The sequence below is a fragment of the Mus musculus genome, chromosome 7, assembly GCF_000001635.26.
Source record: "Mus musculus strain C57BL/6J chromosome 7, GRCm38.p6 C57BL/6J".
In the NCBI taxonomy this organism is placed as follows: domain Eukaryota; kingdom Metazoa; phylum Chordata; class Mammalia; order Rodentia; family Muridae; genus Mus; species Mus musculus.
In genome coordinates, this window is record NC_000073.6 from 143,346,852 (window position 1) to 143,361,155 (window position 14,304).

The window sequence follows — 14,304 nt, forward strand, 5'->3', positions numbered from 1 at the left end:
ATCCATGCATGAGAGTTACAGATGGATTATAGTATAACCACCCAGATCATAGCATTCAGACTTAGCTCCCTCAAGTTCACTGAATCCCCAGAGCCCTCAAAGATCTTATCTTATTTCAGTACTAATACAAGAGTCTCCAGTGTCCAAAATGAACGAGTCTTAGATGAGACTTGTCCTGTGGCAGATTGTTCTCCAGATCTATTAGCCTGTGAAACTGCAAAGGCCATGAGCTTCCAAATTACTGTAGTGGAGCTGATCTGAAGAAGACATCCCCTTTCAAAGGAAGAAATGAACAAGAAGGAAAGACTAGCAGGTCTCAAGTACATTCAAACCCCAACAGGTCACATAGCACGAATATGTAAGGGCTGAGAATCATTGGTCTTTGTCCCACTTTATGGATCCACTAAGCCAAAACCCCACATATCAGTAACACTATGCTTTAACTAGATGTATCCCATATGTCATCCAGGTTGGAGTTCAATGCTACTGGCTCTGACTCTCTGGATTTTTGGGACAAACCTCCCACCATGTCCAGACTAGGAATTTCTCTTGATAGCCCTTCCCTACAGCAGTTCTGCCTCAGCCCTGTAGTTCTTTGGGTATAAAAGTTATTTGGGTTCTTTGTCTCCACTCAGTTCTGAATCTGAGTGGAGACAAATCTGTCCTTAGCTCCTATGCCTGGTAGACAAGACTCCATGAAGGCCACCAAGACTTGCCACTCACTGGAGGGGTAGTCACTGTGCTAACACTTCACATGGCTTCTGAAGCCCCAGCTGGGGCATCTTAGAGCTGCTGCACTTGAACTCGGGAGGCAGAAGCTTGCGATGTAAGGGATAAGGTGGGCTATGCTTCCTGAAATGCCTCTTGGTCTTTGTGTCACCTGACGAGCAGCATCAACTCCCCCGTCTGACATACCGAGTTCTAACCTCCAACCTTTATCATGAACATGCCTCTTTTCATTGCTATCTGCCTGGTTGGTTTGAAAGAGAGTCTTACTGTGCTTCTTGCTGTGTGGCCCTACCTGGCCTGACACTAGCCCAGGCTAACATGAACTCTGTCTAAGCAGTCAGCCTGTTTCAGCCTTCTGAGTGCCGGGGTTAGAGGAGTGTGCCACCATGCCTGGAGTCATTTCATTCTTTTCTTCCTCCTGGGAGCTGAGTATACCTAGACAGGTACATTTTCTTCTCCTTACAACAATCACCGGCTTGTGATTCTCCTTTCACCTTGTACTATCAGCAAAGAGAAGCCAATCGGCACCATCAACACTTTGCTGAGGGATAGCTTCTGCTAAACCGCCTTGTTCACTTCTCACAAGTGCCATCCTGTACAGAGCACTAGCATCCTGGAACACAATGCCACTACGTTCTTTGCTATTTCATTACTCCATATTTCTACGAAGCCCTCACCAGTGTATCCATTCCTGCCTCCATTCCTACCAGCATCCTAACTGTAGTCCTTTGCCCATGCCTAGGAAGACTGAGACTGTCCCTAAAGCTCTGAAGGTCTGATGAGCTCTCCTCAATCTCTCTTTCTGTGCTTCACAGGCCCCTCTCTGATCCCCCTTCCAACACCACCACCGTATCTTTTATCAACACCCTTTCTCAGAGTCAAGTACAGTCCTAGCCCTAACTGTGACAAAATGCCTTAGACTAGATGATTTACAAATAATGAAGATTTACTGTACAAATTCTAAAGATAGAAGTCCAGAGTCTAGGCTCTGAGAGATTTAGTGTCTAGTGAGGACTATGTCTGCCTCATAGATAGTGTCTTCTGTGTGTCCTGTGGCAGATGGCAGAAGGGCAAAAAGAGATAACTAAACCCCCTCAGGCTTCTTGTATAAGATCATTAACCCTATTCATGTGGGTGCCCCTCTCATGACCTAATGTCCTCCCAAAGGCCCCACCACAGTCTCCTTGGAGATGAAGTTTTTAGTGTATGCAGACACTCAGACCCAAGAGCCTTGACTGGGGAAACAGAATCACCCTCCTCTTTCAGCTCTGGGACAGTTGAAATGGGTGACCTTTGCATTGCAGCCACCTGCCCCTGAGACCCTGCAGAATGTTAGTGCCAAACAAGAATGTCTGCTATGGCTGGCCTGGGCGGGGGCCCAGCAAAGGGTGGCTCACATGGATGGCTAATATGGAAATAATTTGACAAAGACATAAAAACCATCCATTGAACACTCTACGTGATGAGACATCACTTAGACCTGCCAAGAGAGTCAAAGTTCACTGTCCTGTTTTTTGATAATGAACCGAGAGCTACCCTGAGAATGATGTGGGTATCATTGGGTGTAGCAGGGAGCTACAGCAAGGATTGCAGTGTGGGGTGGGGGGAATCACAGGAGCTGAGCTTTGTCTCTTGGAAGCATCCCCTGTGATCCACTGTCTGGGGGTTGGGCAGAAGGGGCAAGGATGGACTGTTGTGCACACAGAGAGGAAATGAGACCAACTTCAGGGCCCACTGGTTGCCTGCCTGGGTTCCTGGGATACCCGAGAAAGGGGTTCTGTCCACCCTCCAGAGCTTCCCTATCTCTCCAGCTGAGCTCTCTGCAGAGATCTGCAAGGCAGCCACTCCTGCTACAATGCTCTGTGCACACGTCAGCATGGTCACACTCTGTGCAGCCATCACCACTAGCTAACCGTGGAGCGTTTCATCACCCTCAAAAGCCACCTTCACCCATCAGCAGTCACCCCGTATCCTCCCTGCCTAAAGGACCACCGATCTCAAATTTCCACAATGTGCTATTCTGAGCATTTCATAGAGCTGGGGCTCTCCAGCCTGGGGTCAGTCGTGGCTGGCTTCTTTTACCTAGCACAATGCCCTGTAGGTTTATTTGTTTTGTGATATGTGTCAAAATGTCACCACTCTTAGTTTGTGTGGCTGAATGATACTCAGTTGCACGGACAAACCGTGCTTGTGTGTGTCTGCCTGCTGACAGATTTTTAGATCTACTCTGAATTGCACTGCTATGACCCTCACATCTGTGTTCTTATATGAATTTGTGTCTTCGTTTCTTAGAATACATATGTAGAGCTGTGGTTATGAGGGGTCACATTTTTAAGGAACCCCCTGCCCCAGCCTGCTTCCACCACAGCAGAGGAAGCACATTTGGTTCCTCAGTGTATAGCCATCACTTTAAAAATGTGACATCATCTCTGAGGTGGGGGAGTCACATGACTGGTATGCAAGGGCCTGTCTGGCTTTGCACCCACAGGAAACTCTGGTACTCAGACCTTGAAAAGGGAATGTGTGTCCCAGCACTGTCCACAGGCCTGAGACCTAGCACTAGCCCCACCCTTGTCAGGGGAACATAGATGTTCAAGCTAAGGAGAACTTTATGACAGCTCATGTAACTGTGTTAATGGCAGACAGCTACATAAGAGGCTTTCAGCAATGGAGTAATACCGAGGGCTGAGTAACCTTTGCTTAAGTTTATCTACTTGTTTGTTTGAGACAGAGTCTTAATCTCTGGCCTCACACTCACTACAACTCTTCTGCCTTGGCTTCCAGAGTGCTAGGATTATAGGTATGTGCAACCGTGCCCAACTCTTTTTTTTTTTGTTGTTGTTGTTGAATCACCTAACTTAAAAGATATATGATTTAAAATATATTTGTGTGTGTGTGTGTGTGTGTGTATGAAAACAGAAACCAAGGGATGGAAATACAAGATTCAGGCTGGTGGCTACCACAGCCAAAACTGGAGGTTCTCAAGACTACAATCTACAATCACAGTTGAGGAAGGACCCTTCCCAGTGAGATACTCATGGAATCCCACTTTTCACCCACTTTCAGGCCTTTGGAGAGTGGTGGAAAAAGGTCAGAGTCATATCTCCTCAAGCCAGGCCTGGAATGAAGGGTTTCAGGCAGCCTCCAGTTTGTCAGTCCAGCGTTACTGGAATTTTTCTCCGATGGCTCATGTTCCCAGGAGTCCATAAGGAAACCTTTACCTAGCCCAAGGCTATGCAGACACTCTATGGCCTTTCACACCCTGATCTCGGCAGCTTCCTGTTCAAGGCCTGACAGGCTAGCTTTGCAGCTGTGGTGAGGGAGGAATCAGTGTCTGTCTCTTCTTATGGTGTCTAAGCACATTTACTGAGAACATTGGTTCCCGATGGAAACAGCTTCGACGATAAAGCCAATGGTCACATATATGTTTATAACGCCTAAGGTCTTGCTCCACCCCATTGCCCTGCCAGCCTTAATGCACAGGCTTTACCAGTATTTTTCTTTATGCTGTGGATGTGTCAAAAGTTTGTTTGAATGGTTTGTTGAAGTGTTTATCGAAAGATGGCCTACTGAAAAGGAGTTGAAGATGCCTGATATCCCTTGGCTTAGTGTTGACAAGGGATTTTAAGGCTCAGGGAAATTGCAATGCTAGAGTGGATACGTTGTATAAAACCTAATCCTCCACAATGGGAAGGCTCAGAAGATATGCCCTTCACAAATCCTATAAGACGCAAACTGGTGAGAAGGCAGCAGCACATTTGAAGAATTTTGTTCTTGCCCTTTTCCTTGTGCCAGACCTTAGGGTTGGAGATGCTGCTGCTCAATTGGATGGATTAAATGCAATGGGTTTAATTGGGCCCTGAGGTAGCAAGGGCCAGATGGCAGCATTATATCGCCAGAGGCAAGTTGATCGTAGTTATTATAATGGAAAGTATAGACAAAATAAGGTTCACAATGACCTAACCCGTAATGGTCAGCACAGGAGATGTGAATTTTAATAATGACATGACTTGTACGGACCTTTGGTACTGACTAATCAATCATGGTGTTTCCAGGCATGAAATAGATAGGAAGCCTACTACATTTCTGTTTGATCTGTATATGAAGAAAAAACAAATCTCAAACAAATGGAAGAAAGGCTACATTGGATCATGGCAAAAGGCAATCTTGGCCAGTGAATCAATTTCCAGACTTGAGCCAGTTTGCAGACTCAGAACCCCTTGAATGAAGCTCCCCTGAGGAAGGACCTTGATAAGACACCTAAACTTTTTGCTGTTAGCCTTTCTCCAGTTCTTCACTGTTAGGAGGTCCCACACCTCCTAATAGTGCCACTCCCTGTCCCAGGCATATTCAAACCACCACACAGGTTTTTAAATTTTTTTTAAATATGTATGAGTATATATATGCATGCATGTCTGTGCACCATGTACATGCAGTGCCCTTGAAATCAGAGGAAGGCTTCAGAGCCCCTGGGACTGGATTTACAGATGGTTGTGAACTGCCATGTGGATGCTAAGAATTAAACCCAGGCCAGGCAGTGGTGGGGCATGCCTATAATCCCAGCACTCAGAAGGCAGAGAGAGGTAGGTGGATCTCTGTAAGTTCCAGGCCAGCCTGCTCTACAGGGAAAGTTCCAGTGCTACACAGAGAAATAGGGAAGAGTCAAACCCAGATCCTCTGGAAGAGCAAACCAGTGCCCTTTATCAAGGAGCCGTCTCTCCAGCCCCAAGATAAGAATGTGTTATAACCTCCATGAGTTCAAGTCAGCATCCGCTTCTCACTATCCAGTGCTTGTCTGCCTATAAGTCTCACCTGCTAACAATTTAAATAGCTCTATTAGCTTTGACACTATTACAGTTAGTGTCTTTATTTTGTGGTCTAATTACTTATTGCTAGCAGATAGAACGATAATGGATTATTAGCTTTCAACCTTTAGTAAAACCAGGCTTGCTCCATCTTCCAATCCTCATTTTTTGGCCTTCAGATTTCTGGGATTACATACATGAGCTACTATGTCCAATCCCAGCAAGGTCAGGGTTCTCCTAAATTCATTTCTTAATAGTTTGTTGGTTTGTTTGGTGGGGGTTTTATTTCGTTTTGGTTTTATTTTTGATTTGTTTTATTTTTCAGATAAGATCTCTCTAGCCCTGGCTGTCCTTGAACTAGCAGAGATATACCTGCTCTGCCTCCCAAGTGCTTTACTTTAACTTTTAATTATATTATATTTGTGGGGGGCAGGGGTAGGAAGTGCCTACCACAGTATGAATGAGGACGTCAGAAGACAACCTGTTGGAATCGGTTTCTTCTCCCAACATATGGGTTCTGAGGTCACCAGGCTTGGAGGCAAGCCTTTTTAGCCATTGAACCCTTTTGGCAGCCCAATCCTTCCATCTTCTCTCTCCTTTTCTCATCTTAATGCACAAGCTGGGACTTTACAATCTCTGTTAGAAAATATGGGACACACCATCTCAGGAACAAAGTGATTTCTCCATGACTTGATGTGTGCTCAGTGTTTAGGATTTTTTGTTTGTTTCAATTTTCATTTTTGTTCTTTTTTTTTTTTAATTGTGTTTTCTACTTTGCTAGGAGTTGTGTTTTTAATTAGGACTAGGGCCTTGAACTTTATCAAGTGCTTTTCTGCATCTTTTGAGTTGATTATATGTTTTTTCTTGCTCTGTTGATGTGGTGAGTTCTGTTGATTGATTTTCAAATGTTAAGCCAGCCTTGCATAACTGGATTAAGCCACTCTGATCCTGCATCTTGACTTGAGCCCCGGATCTCACTGGCTGCTGGGTTTTAGACGCTGCTTCCACATGCAGGACAGACATTGCCCTTGAGTTTTCTTTCAGGAATATCCTTGTCAGATTTGAGAGTCAAGGCCAGGCCACCTCAGAAAAGCCCTGTAAGAAGCTTTGTATATAGCTGGGGGCTTCTTCCTTACATGCTGGGGAGACACCGCCTATGAAGTCATCTAAGCCAACTTCTCTGTAGAAAGATCGTTAAAATTCTAAGTTCAATTCCATTGGGCAGTTTGTATTTATTTCTTCTTTTCTTAAAACGTGTTTTGATGAGTTATCTATTTTATCTATATTATCAGAATTATTTTTGTTCACATTATTCTCTAAATAGACTTTTTTTAATGTCTCTAATTCCACAGTGGTGGTGCTCATTATTTTAAAACTCCCAACATTGGTGATTTGTGATTCGCCTTACCCCATCCCATCTATCTTGCTAACGTTTTATCAGTTTTATTAGTCTCTTTGGAAAGCCAAATGTAAGCTTTGTTGATTTTCTTTAATGCAACATTCATTTTTTATTTCATCAACTTACACCCTTATCTTTATTATCTCTTTCCTTCGACTTCCTTTGGGTTTAAATGTGTGTGTGTGTGTGTGTGTGTGTGTGTGTGTGTGTGTGTGTGTGTGTTAACTTGAGTTGGATCTCAGCCTCTCCTCTATCACATTTTAGGCCATGTGTTATCTTCTCCTCAATGTTCATCTCTCAATGTATTTCCAACGTTTATTTAACTATAATTTTGAAGATACAATTTTTAAATTTATATTGTTTATTTATCTGTGTATATGTGTATGTGGGGGGGGTGCAAGTGCCATGCCCCATATGTGGTGGTCAGGGGACAACTTTTGAGAGTTGGTTTTTCTCCTTCTACCAGGCGAGTTCTGGGAATCAAACTCACATCTTCAGGCTAGGGCACAAGCACCCTTACCCACTGAGCCATCTTGTCATTTTTTAAATCACCAGTTTGCAGCCGGGCGTGGTGGCACACACCTTTAATCCCAGCACTCGGGAGGCAGAGGCAGGCGGATTTCTGAGTTTGAGACCAGCCTGGTCTACAAAGTGAGTTCCAGGACAGCCACGGCTACACAGAGAAACCCTGTCTCGAAAAACAAAAAACAAACAAACAAAAAAAATCACCAGTTTGCTAAATAGCGTGGGTTGGCCTCAAACTTGTGATCTTCAAGACTTGGCCTCCTGAGTTGCTGAGATTATAGGTATACACTTTAGCTGTAATGTTTGATACATTTTTTATTATTCAATTAAAACTATTTTCTAATTCATGTAACTTTTTTCCTTGACCTTGGGTTACTTAGATCATTTAATTTCCAAAGCACTTGGGGATTTCCTAGTAATATTTTTGATTTGTAGTTTAATTTTATTGTGGTCAAAGACTATGTTAAACATCATTTTATTTACTTGAAATTTGTTGAAACTTGCTTTTAAAACCTAGCGCTTGGTATCTTTGTAAATACTTGTGTGTGCTGGCCAGCCGTGGTGTGGCTTTTGTCCCTGTCTGGGTGGACTGACATATAGATTGTTCATATTGGGCTCTGCTGGTGCTTTGGTATCCATTGCCAGGGAAGCAAGGTGGATGGGAATCCTGGACAACCTTTAGTGCCCTTCTTCAGCTGCAGACCACTTTTTTTTGTTTTTCTTTTTGAGACAGGGTCTCTCACTGGCCTGCCCCAGGAATCTTCGTGTCCCACTCTCTAGCCATAGGATTGCAAACACAATGCTACTATGCCTAGATTTTTGGGGGGATCTAAGAAAGGAACCCAGGTCCTCCTGCTTGTAAGACAAGCACTTTAACAGCCAGCCCAGAGCTGAGACTTTGAAAGTCCGAAATTTTCTTTGTCTAGTCTACTGTACCTGGTGCTAGTTCCCAGCTGCTGTTTAGAAAGCTAGACTAGACCACCTTTTTCTCTGCCCCTTTCTCTTTTCTTTGCTTTTAGTGAATTCATATCATCATTTTTAATCCTGACTGACAATCATGATCTACTTAATGAACTATCAATTCACTTAAACCCACATTCTCTGCCACCTTATTCTTATCCATTCTGTTTTTACTATTTTTCTTTCTTGTTTTACTACATGGCCTCTTATCAAACCACCTACTGTATGTAGTCTTAATTTCCACCAGTGTGCTGCTCGCTCGCTCGCTCTCTCTCTCTCTCTCTTTTCCTTCTTTAATTCATTTATTTACTTCTTTATTTTTGAGAGGGAGACTTTGAATGAGGCTGAGACAGCGTCTCCAGTAACATAGGCTGGCTTCGAACCTCTGTGTCCAAGGGTGACCTGGAACCCCCTGATCCTCCCGACTCCACCTCCCAAGAGGTGGGATTATAGGCATGTGCCACCATGCCTGACTTTTATAGAATTTCTTTTTCAGTATTTGGAGATAACTTTTATCATCTGGTGAAATCCCTCATCTTCTCATCTATTTTCCTGACTCTATTTATCACAGTTATCTTAAAGTTCTCATCTAGAAAGTCTGATGCACAGCACAGCCAACTATCTACCAATGACTCTGTAGGTCAGACTTGGGCTGCTCTGCTGGGCGCACTGCTGGGGGCAGAACACTCACTTGGTGGCTGAGCAGTGTCAGCCTCACATGCCTGAAGCTGTCAGCTGTCATCCGAACCCTTCACCTTTCTTCCTTCACTCAGCTTTTCCAGCAGGCTAGCTCGGGCTTGTCCAGGAGGCAGACTTTTTTTTTTTTTTTTTTTTTTTTTTTCTGAGAGGGTAAAAGTGAAGTCTGCAGATCTCTTGAGGCCGAAGCTCAGATCACATGATCTGCTTCCACCATGGCGGAACAAGGCAGGAACAAGAAGGGATTTTCAGCTATCATTAAAAGCCATTGCTTCACAGTCCTCCCTGAAACAAAGTTCTTTCTCCCTCCAAACAGACTTCGAGGTCTTACAACTGCAAACACCATCACATATCCCAATCTTCTGCCATCTGCTCCCCCACCCCTTCCCAGTCCTAAAATCAACGTCAAATCTTTTATACAAAGTTGACATCACAATGTCCCAGCTCGGGGTTCTAATTAATAACTTTCTTTTTCTTTCTCTTTTTCTTTCCTTTCTTCTTCCCCTCCTTCATTTCTCTCTTTTCCTCGGTGCTAGAGATTGAAGCCACGGCCTAGTTCATGCTAAGCAACCACTCTACCACTGATCTGTTTCCAGCCCCAATTCCATTTTTTTGAGACAGGGTCTCACTCTGTGGCCTGGAACTCTCTGTTGTAATTCAGACAGGCCTCCAATTCACAGAGTGAACTTGCCTCAAATTCCTGAGTACTGGGATTAAAGGTGCATACCAACACACCCAGCTCCCTGCCTTTCTCCTTCTTCTTCTTCTTCTTCTTCTTCTTCTTCTTCTTCTTCTTCTTCTTCTTCTTCTTCTTCTTCTTCTTCTTCTTCTTCTTTTTAAAAGTTTTACTTATTCTATTGTATATATGTGGATGTTTTGTTTACATGTATATGTGTGCAGCATGTGTGTATCTGATGTCCTTGGAGTTCAGGAAAGGGTATTGGATCCCCTGAAACTTGTGTCAGAGATTGTTGGTGCTGGGGACTGGACCCAGTCAGTACCTTTGGGAGTTCAAGCAGCAAGTACTCTTAACTGCTGAACTGCCTCTTCAGGTATGATGCCATTAACTTGTTCAGGCTGGCTTGAAATCACTCTGTTCACTAGACAGTGCCTGAACTTGTGATCCTCCTGCCTCAGCCTTCTAAATATCTGGGAGTATAGGTCCAGCTTCTAATTTCTTTATCAGCTATCTATTACTGAACAGCAAACTATAACCAAATGTTGTGGTCTACTAGTCATTTGTCTTGCTAACAGCCCCATGGGTCAGGAGTTTGGACTCAGCTCCTCTGGAAGGTAGTTCTGTGGTTGTGCTTGGGCTGACTCAGACAGATGCAGTCATCAGTAGCTTGCCTAGGGCCAGGTGATCCAAGATGGCTGAGTCACATACCTCCAATCAGTGCTGACTGAAGGCTGGTCACCTCCACTCGTCCCCCTTCAGCCACTCCAGCCACCCTCTCAACACCTGTGGGTTCCACACATGGAGAGCTCCCCAGAGCTCTACAGCCACATTAGGTCACAAGGTCAGCTCAAATCCAAGCAGCTAGAAAACCACACTGTCTCCTTGCGGGAGGGCCTCTAGCAGTTAAGATTGCAAAATGCACCACACCTGCAGATCTCTATCTAGGGTCTATTTTTCCCTTATTTTTCAACTTTTATGTATGGACAAAAACAAAACAAAGCAAACCCCAGAAATTCCAAAATATCTCGCTACAGATTTTCATCTAATACAAAAAAGAAAGCTGGGCTAGTTTACGCTTGAGACAATGTGAGGCTGTGCCAGACTCAACCAAATCCTCTGGATGTTTCCAGGGGTCCCATGCTAGAAGGGTCTGAATCCTGTCCTCGGTGGCAAGAGCCTGCTGGCTTCTATTTTTACTCCCTCCCAGCAGCTACTATTGCTCTGTGAGAACCACAGCTATTTCCAAGGGGGGATCGTGTGAAAAAAAGATACCCTGATAGCCTTTGTTCTCCGGAATCTTGTCACTTGTCTCCTGGTAGCTCTGGAGCCTAGGCTCCACTGTTTTCTTCACAGCCCAGGAAGTCCCACCATCCCATCTGGTGTAGACATTTCCCACACTCCTCTGAGAAGGAAGCCCAGCCTGGAGGTTAGTCTGGCTTCCTCTTGCCTCTTGTTTTCTAGGGGGTGGGGGCAGCTTCCAGTCTCCCTTTCCCAAAGGCTCCCAGCAGCTCTCTGTTGCCAATGCGGTGTAGCCTGGCTGGTCAAATTTGAGCTTCGCAGACAGCAGATTTTCCCAGTCTCCCCATTGCCCTGTCTTCCAGTCTGTTTCTGTGCACACAGATGTCTGATCACAGGCCTGCCTTCTCCAGTGATGTTTATAAAAAGACTTTATTTCTAGAAGGAGATTTAGAAGCAAACCAACAAAGTATCCAAGCCGTCTCAGGAAACAGGATCTTCATTAATAAGACTGTAGTACACCCTCCTCCTAGGGCATTCCCTGACTATGCTGTTGGAGTTGTAACCCTTGCAAACTAGGGGTACAGACAGCCACCCCACTTGTGAGATAAAAGCAGGAAAGGAGTTGTTCTCCCCATCTGTGGGTAGCATCCTTCCCTGTCCCCTGCAGAAACTCCTTATGTCTAGCTTCTCTAGAGACAGAACAAGTCCTGGATAGAATGTTCTTGTTTCTGGAGAGACTACCCATGTTTGGCAGGGGTACCTTTAACATGTGTTGTGGGGTCACCAATGTGAAGGCTGCTCACACTCTGCCCCACCTCCTCCACAGGCTGCGGGATCACCATCGGGCCACCATCAAGGTCATCAGGCGCATGCAGTACTTTGTAGCCAAGAAGAAATTCCAGGTGAGACCATACCCAGCGCAGTTGACCCCGAGACGACTACAGTAGTAGTATGCCCTCACCCTTAGATGCCATCATGCTGTGACTGTACCCCTTAGACCATCACCACTCCCCAAGACAGCAGGCTCCTCCAAGGGTACTGTACCCAGCCCTGGCCCAGGGTCCCTTTATCGCTCTATGTTGATTGTTAGAAGTAACTTTATGGGACTACTTCTCCTTCCATGCAAGGCTGTGATGGTGACAGCCTGGCATTGTCACCAGGACTGGAAGTGACATCTGTCCTAAGTGACTTATGTCCTCAGCTAGCTTGGAGCTTTCTGTATCCTACCCTACCAATACTGGGGCCTGATTAGTGACCAGGGCTCCTGCGTTGGCAGAGCTGCTGCTGGGGTCCATTTAGTATCAGCTGTTCTGCTGAGACCCCGAGGGTAGCAGGTTGTGTTCCTCCTCTATTCTGGGACAGTTGTGAGCAGAAGTCATGGGGAGGAAAGCCTTATTCCTCACTCTGAGAACATGTCAGTAGATGCAGTAAGTGCTGGAGAGCATTCTCTTACTGGAAAGCCCTTGTCACTGAGCAGAGAAGGCTGGGGCAACCCACCTTAGTATATATAGCCTGCCCAAGGACAATCTCAGTGGTGGCCCTGTGCCTTGTTATAGGCCACGCCTACCATACCAGGCCATGAGATTAACACTGGCTCCCCCTACCCCCTCATCACAACCCCCACCCCAGCTCTGGGGCAGCCAAAACCTCTAGACTCTGCAGGAGGTAGAGGCCAAGGTATAGTCCCCATCCCAAGTTGTCATCATTGTACTGAGAGGAGCCTTGGGTGACATGAGTCTCACTGTCGTCCTCAGCTCCTCAGCTGTTCTAGCCCTAAGAACAGCCACAGCCCCTCCCCCTGCCAAGCCTCTGACACTAAAGAGAGTAGCATATAGCTTCTCACCCTAGCTCCTCACTGCCACCCTGGAGGGACCCTATGCCCATCCAGCACATAACACAGTGGCACTCTGCTATAAAATTGTTAGCCTGCACCCCCTGGAACTGTCACAACACAAATAGACCAAGTTATGCCCAAGCTTCCACAAACCTAGGGACTTCATGTTGTCAAAAGGAGTAAAGGTCACACTGAGCAGGGGCCAGAGCCAAGAAGCACCTGGAAATGGATTAGAAGGGTCCAAAGGCCCCACAAAAATTACACTTAAAGCTGTTTCTCCCCCCTACCTAGAAGCCACGTGACCTACAGTCCCACTGCTGAGACACCAAGAGAGAGATAGGGAGTTGAGTACCTGTAGAACCAGCTCTTCCCAGTTTGGTGAGGAACCACAGGAACCCCATGGGGAGTTATATCTTGACAAGACAATCTCTCAGGGGAAAAGTGGGGCTAGGGTGTGACACTCTTACTAGGAAGTGGTGTAGCTTATGTTGCTAGTGTTTAAAGAGTCATGAGGAATTGCTAGTTGATGGCGGTCCCCAGGCTGAGAGAAATAGGCTCCGTGGGTGATGGAAAAGGTTCTACATGAAACAGTATAGGAACTGCTCAGTTGAATGGGGTTGCAGCAGGTAGGCTCAGGGCTCCCTGGGGTTCACTTTTAGACTCTGGGTACCCAGTGGAACACAGGGACCCTTATGGTCCCTTTGAGTCAGAGTCATCTTAGTGGCCTACGCAGACCCAGTTTCTATGTCACAAACAAGGGACATAGTTGGTGGCTGATGAAAAAGAGACCCGGAGCACTTTGTGTCAGGCCTCAGAACATTAGCCAATGTCCTAAGAGTGGCTCAGGAAACTGCCAGAACAGGCCAAACTGCTCCTGCCTTCCAGCTCGCTGCTTCTCACCTATACACTTAGCCCAGGTGGCAGAGAGGCCTTATGGGGTACAGAGAAAAGTAGGGGTGCTACAGTGAGCTGGCTTTATTGCTGGGGACACATGGGCAGGTGGTGGCAGGCCTCCAGGAAAGAGTGAAGTAGTTGAAGAGGGATCCCCTGTGGGGAGGGCTCCACAGGCTTCCAGGCCACCCTGGTGACCCAGCTTTCTTGCCTCAGCCATCCACCCTCCTGCTCTCCAACCGCTATACTGACCTGACTTTAGGCCTGCCTGCCTGCCTGCCTTGCTGGCCGATAAAGTGCTTGGCCAGCTGCCCTTGTGTCTGGCCTGAGGTGCCAGGGCCTCTTAGCTCTGAAAGTTTGCCTTGAGCACCCACGTCCACAGCCAATCAGTCTGGACAGGCAGCGTTATCTGGCTCATCTCTGGCTCGTGCTGCCACCAGGGGACATTGGCCCAGGGAGAAAGCTAAGATTGTCTCTTACATGAGCCTTAGGCAAATATTTGACAAAGGCTCCTCAATCCCCAACCAGACTCTAAAGGGGAGCTTAG

General features: G+C 46.0%; 1 protein-coding gene across 7 annotated transcripts in view; it reads left to right on the forward strand.

Annotated features, from left to right (window-relative positions):
* Kcnq1 (potassium voltage-gated channel, subfamily Q, member 1) overlaps positions 1 to 14,304 on the forward strand; it is a 320,174-nt gene that overhangs the window by 239,975 nt on the left and 65,895 nt on the right. For 5 of the 7 annotated variants that reach the window (XM_006508492.3, XM_006508488.4, XM_011241982.3 and 2 more), the window contains one exon: positions 11,859 to 11,934. The exons of the other annotated variants lie outside the window; for them this stretch is intronic. In XM_006508492.3, coding sequence (XP_006508555.1) covers positions 11,859 to 11,934 — 76 coding nt within the window. The remainder of the gene's footprint in view (positions 1 to 11,858; positions 11,935 to 14,304) is intronic. 7 annotated transcript variants of the gene reach the window in all.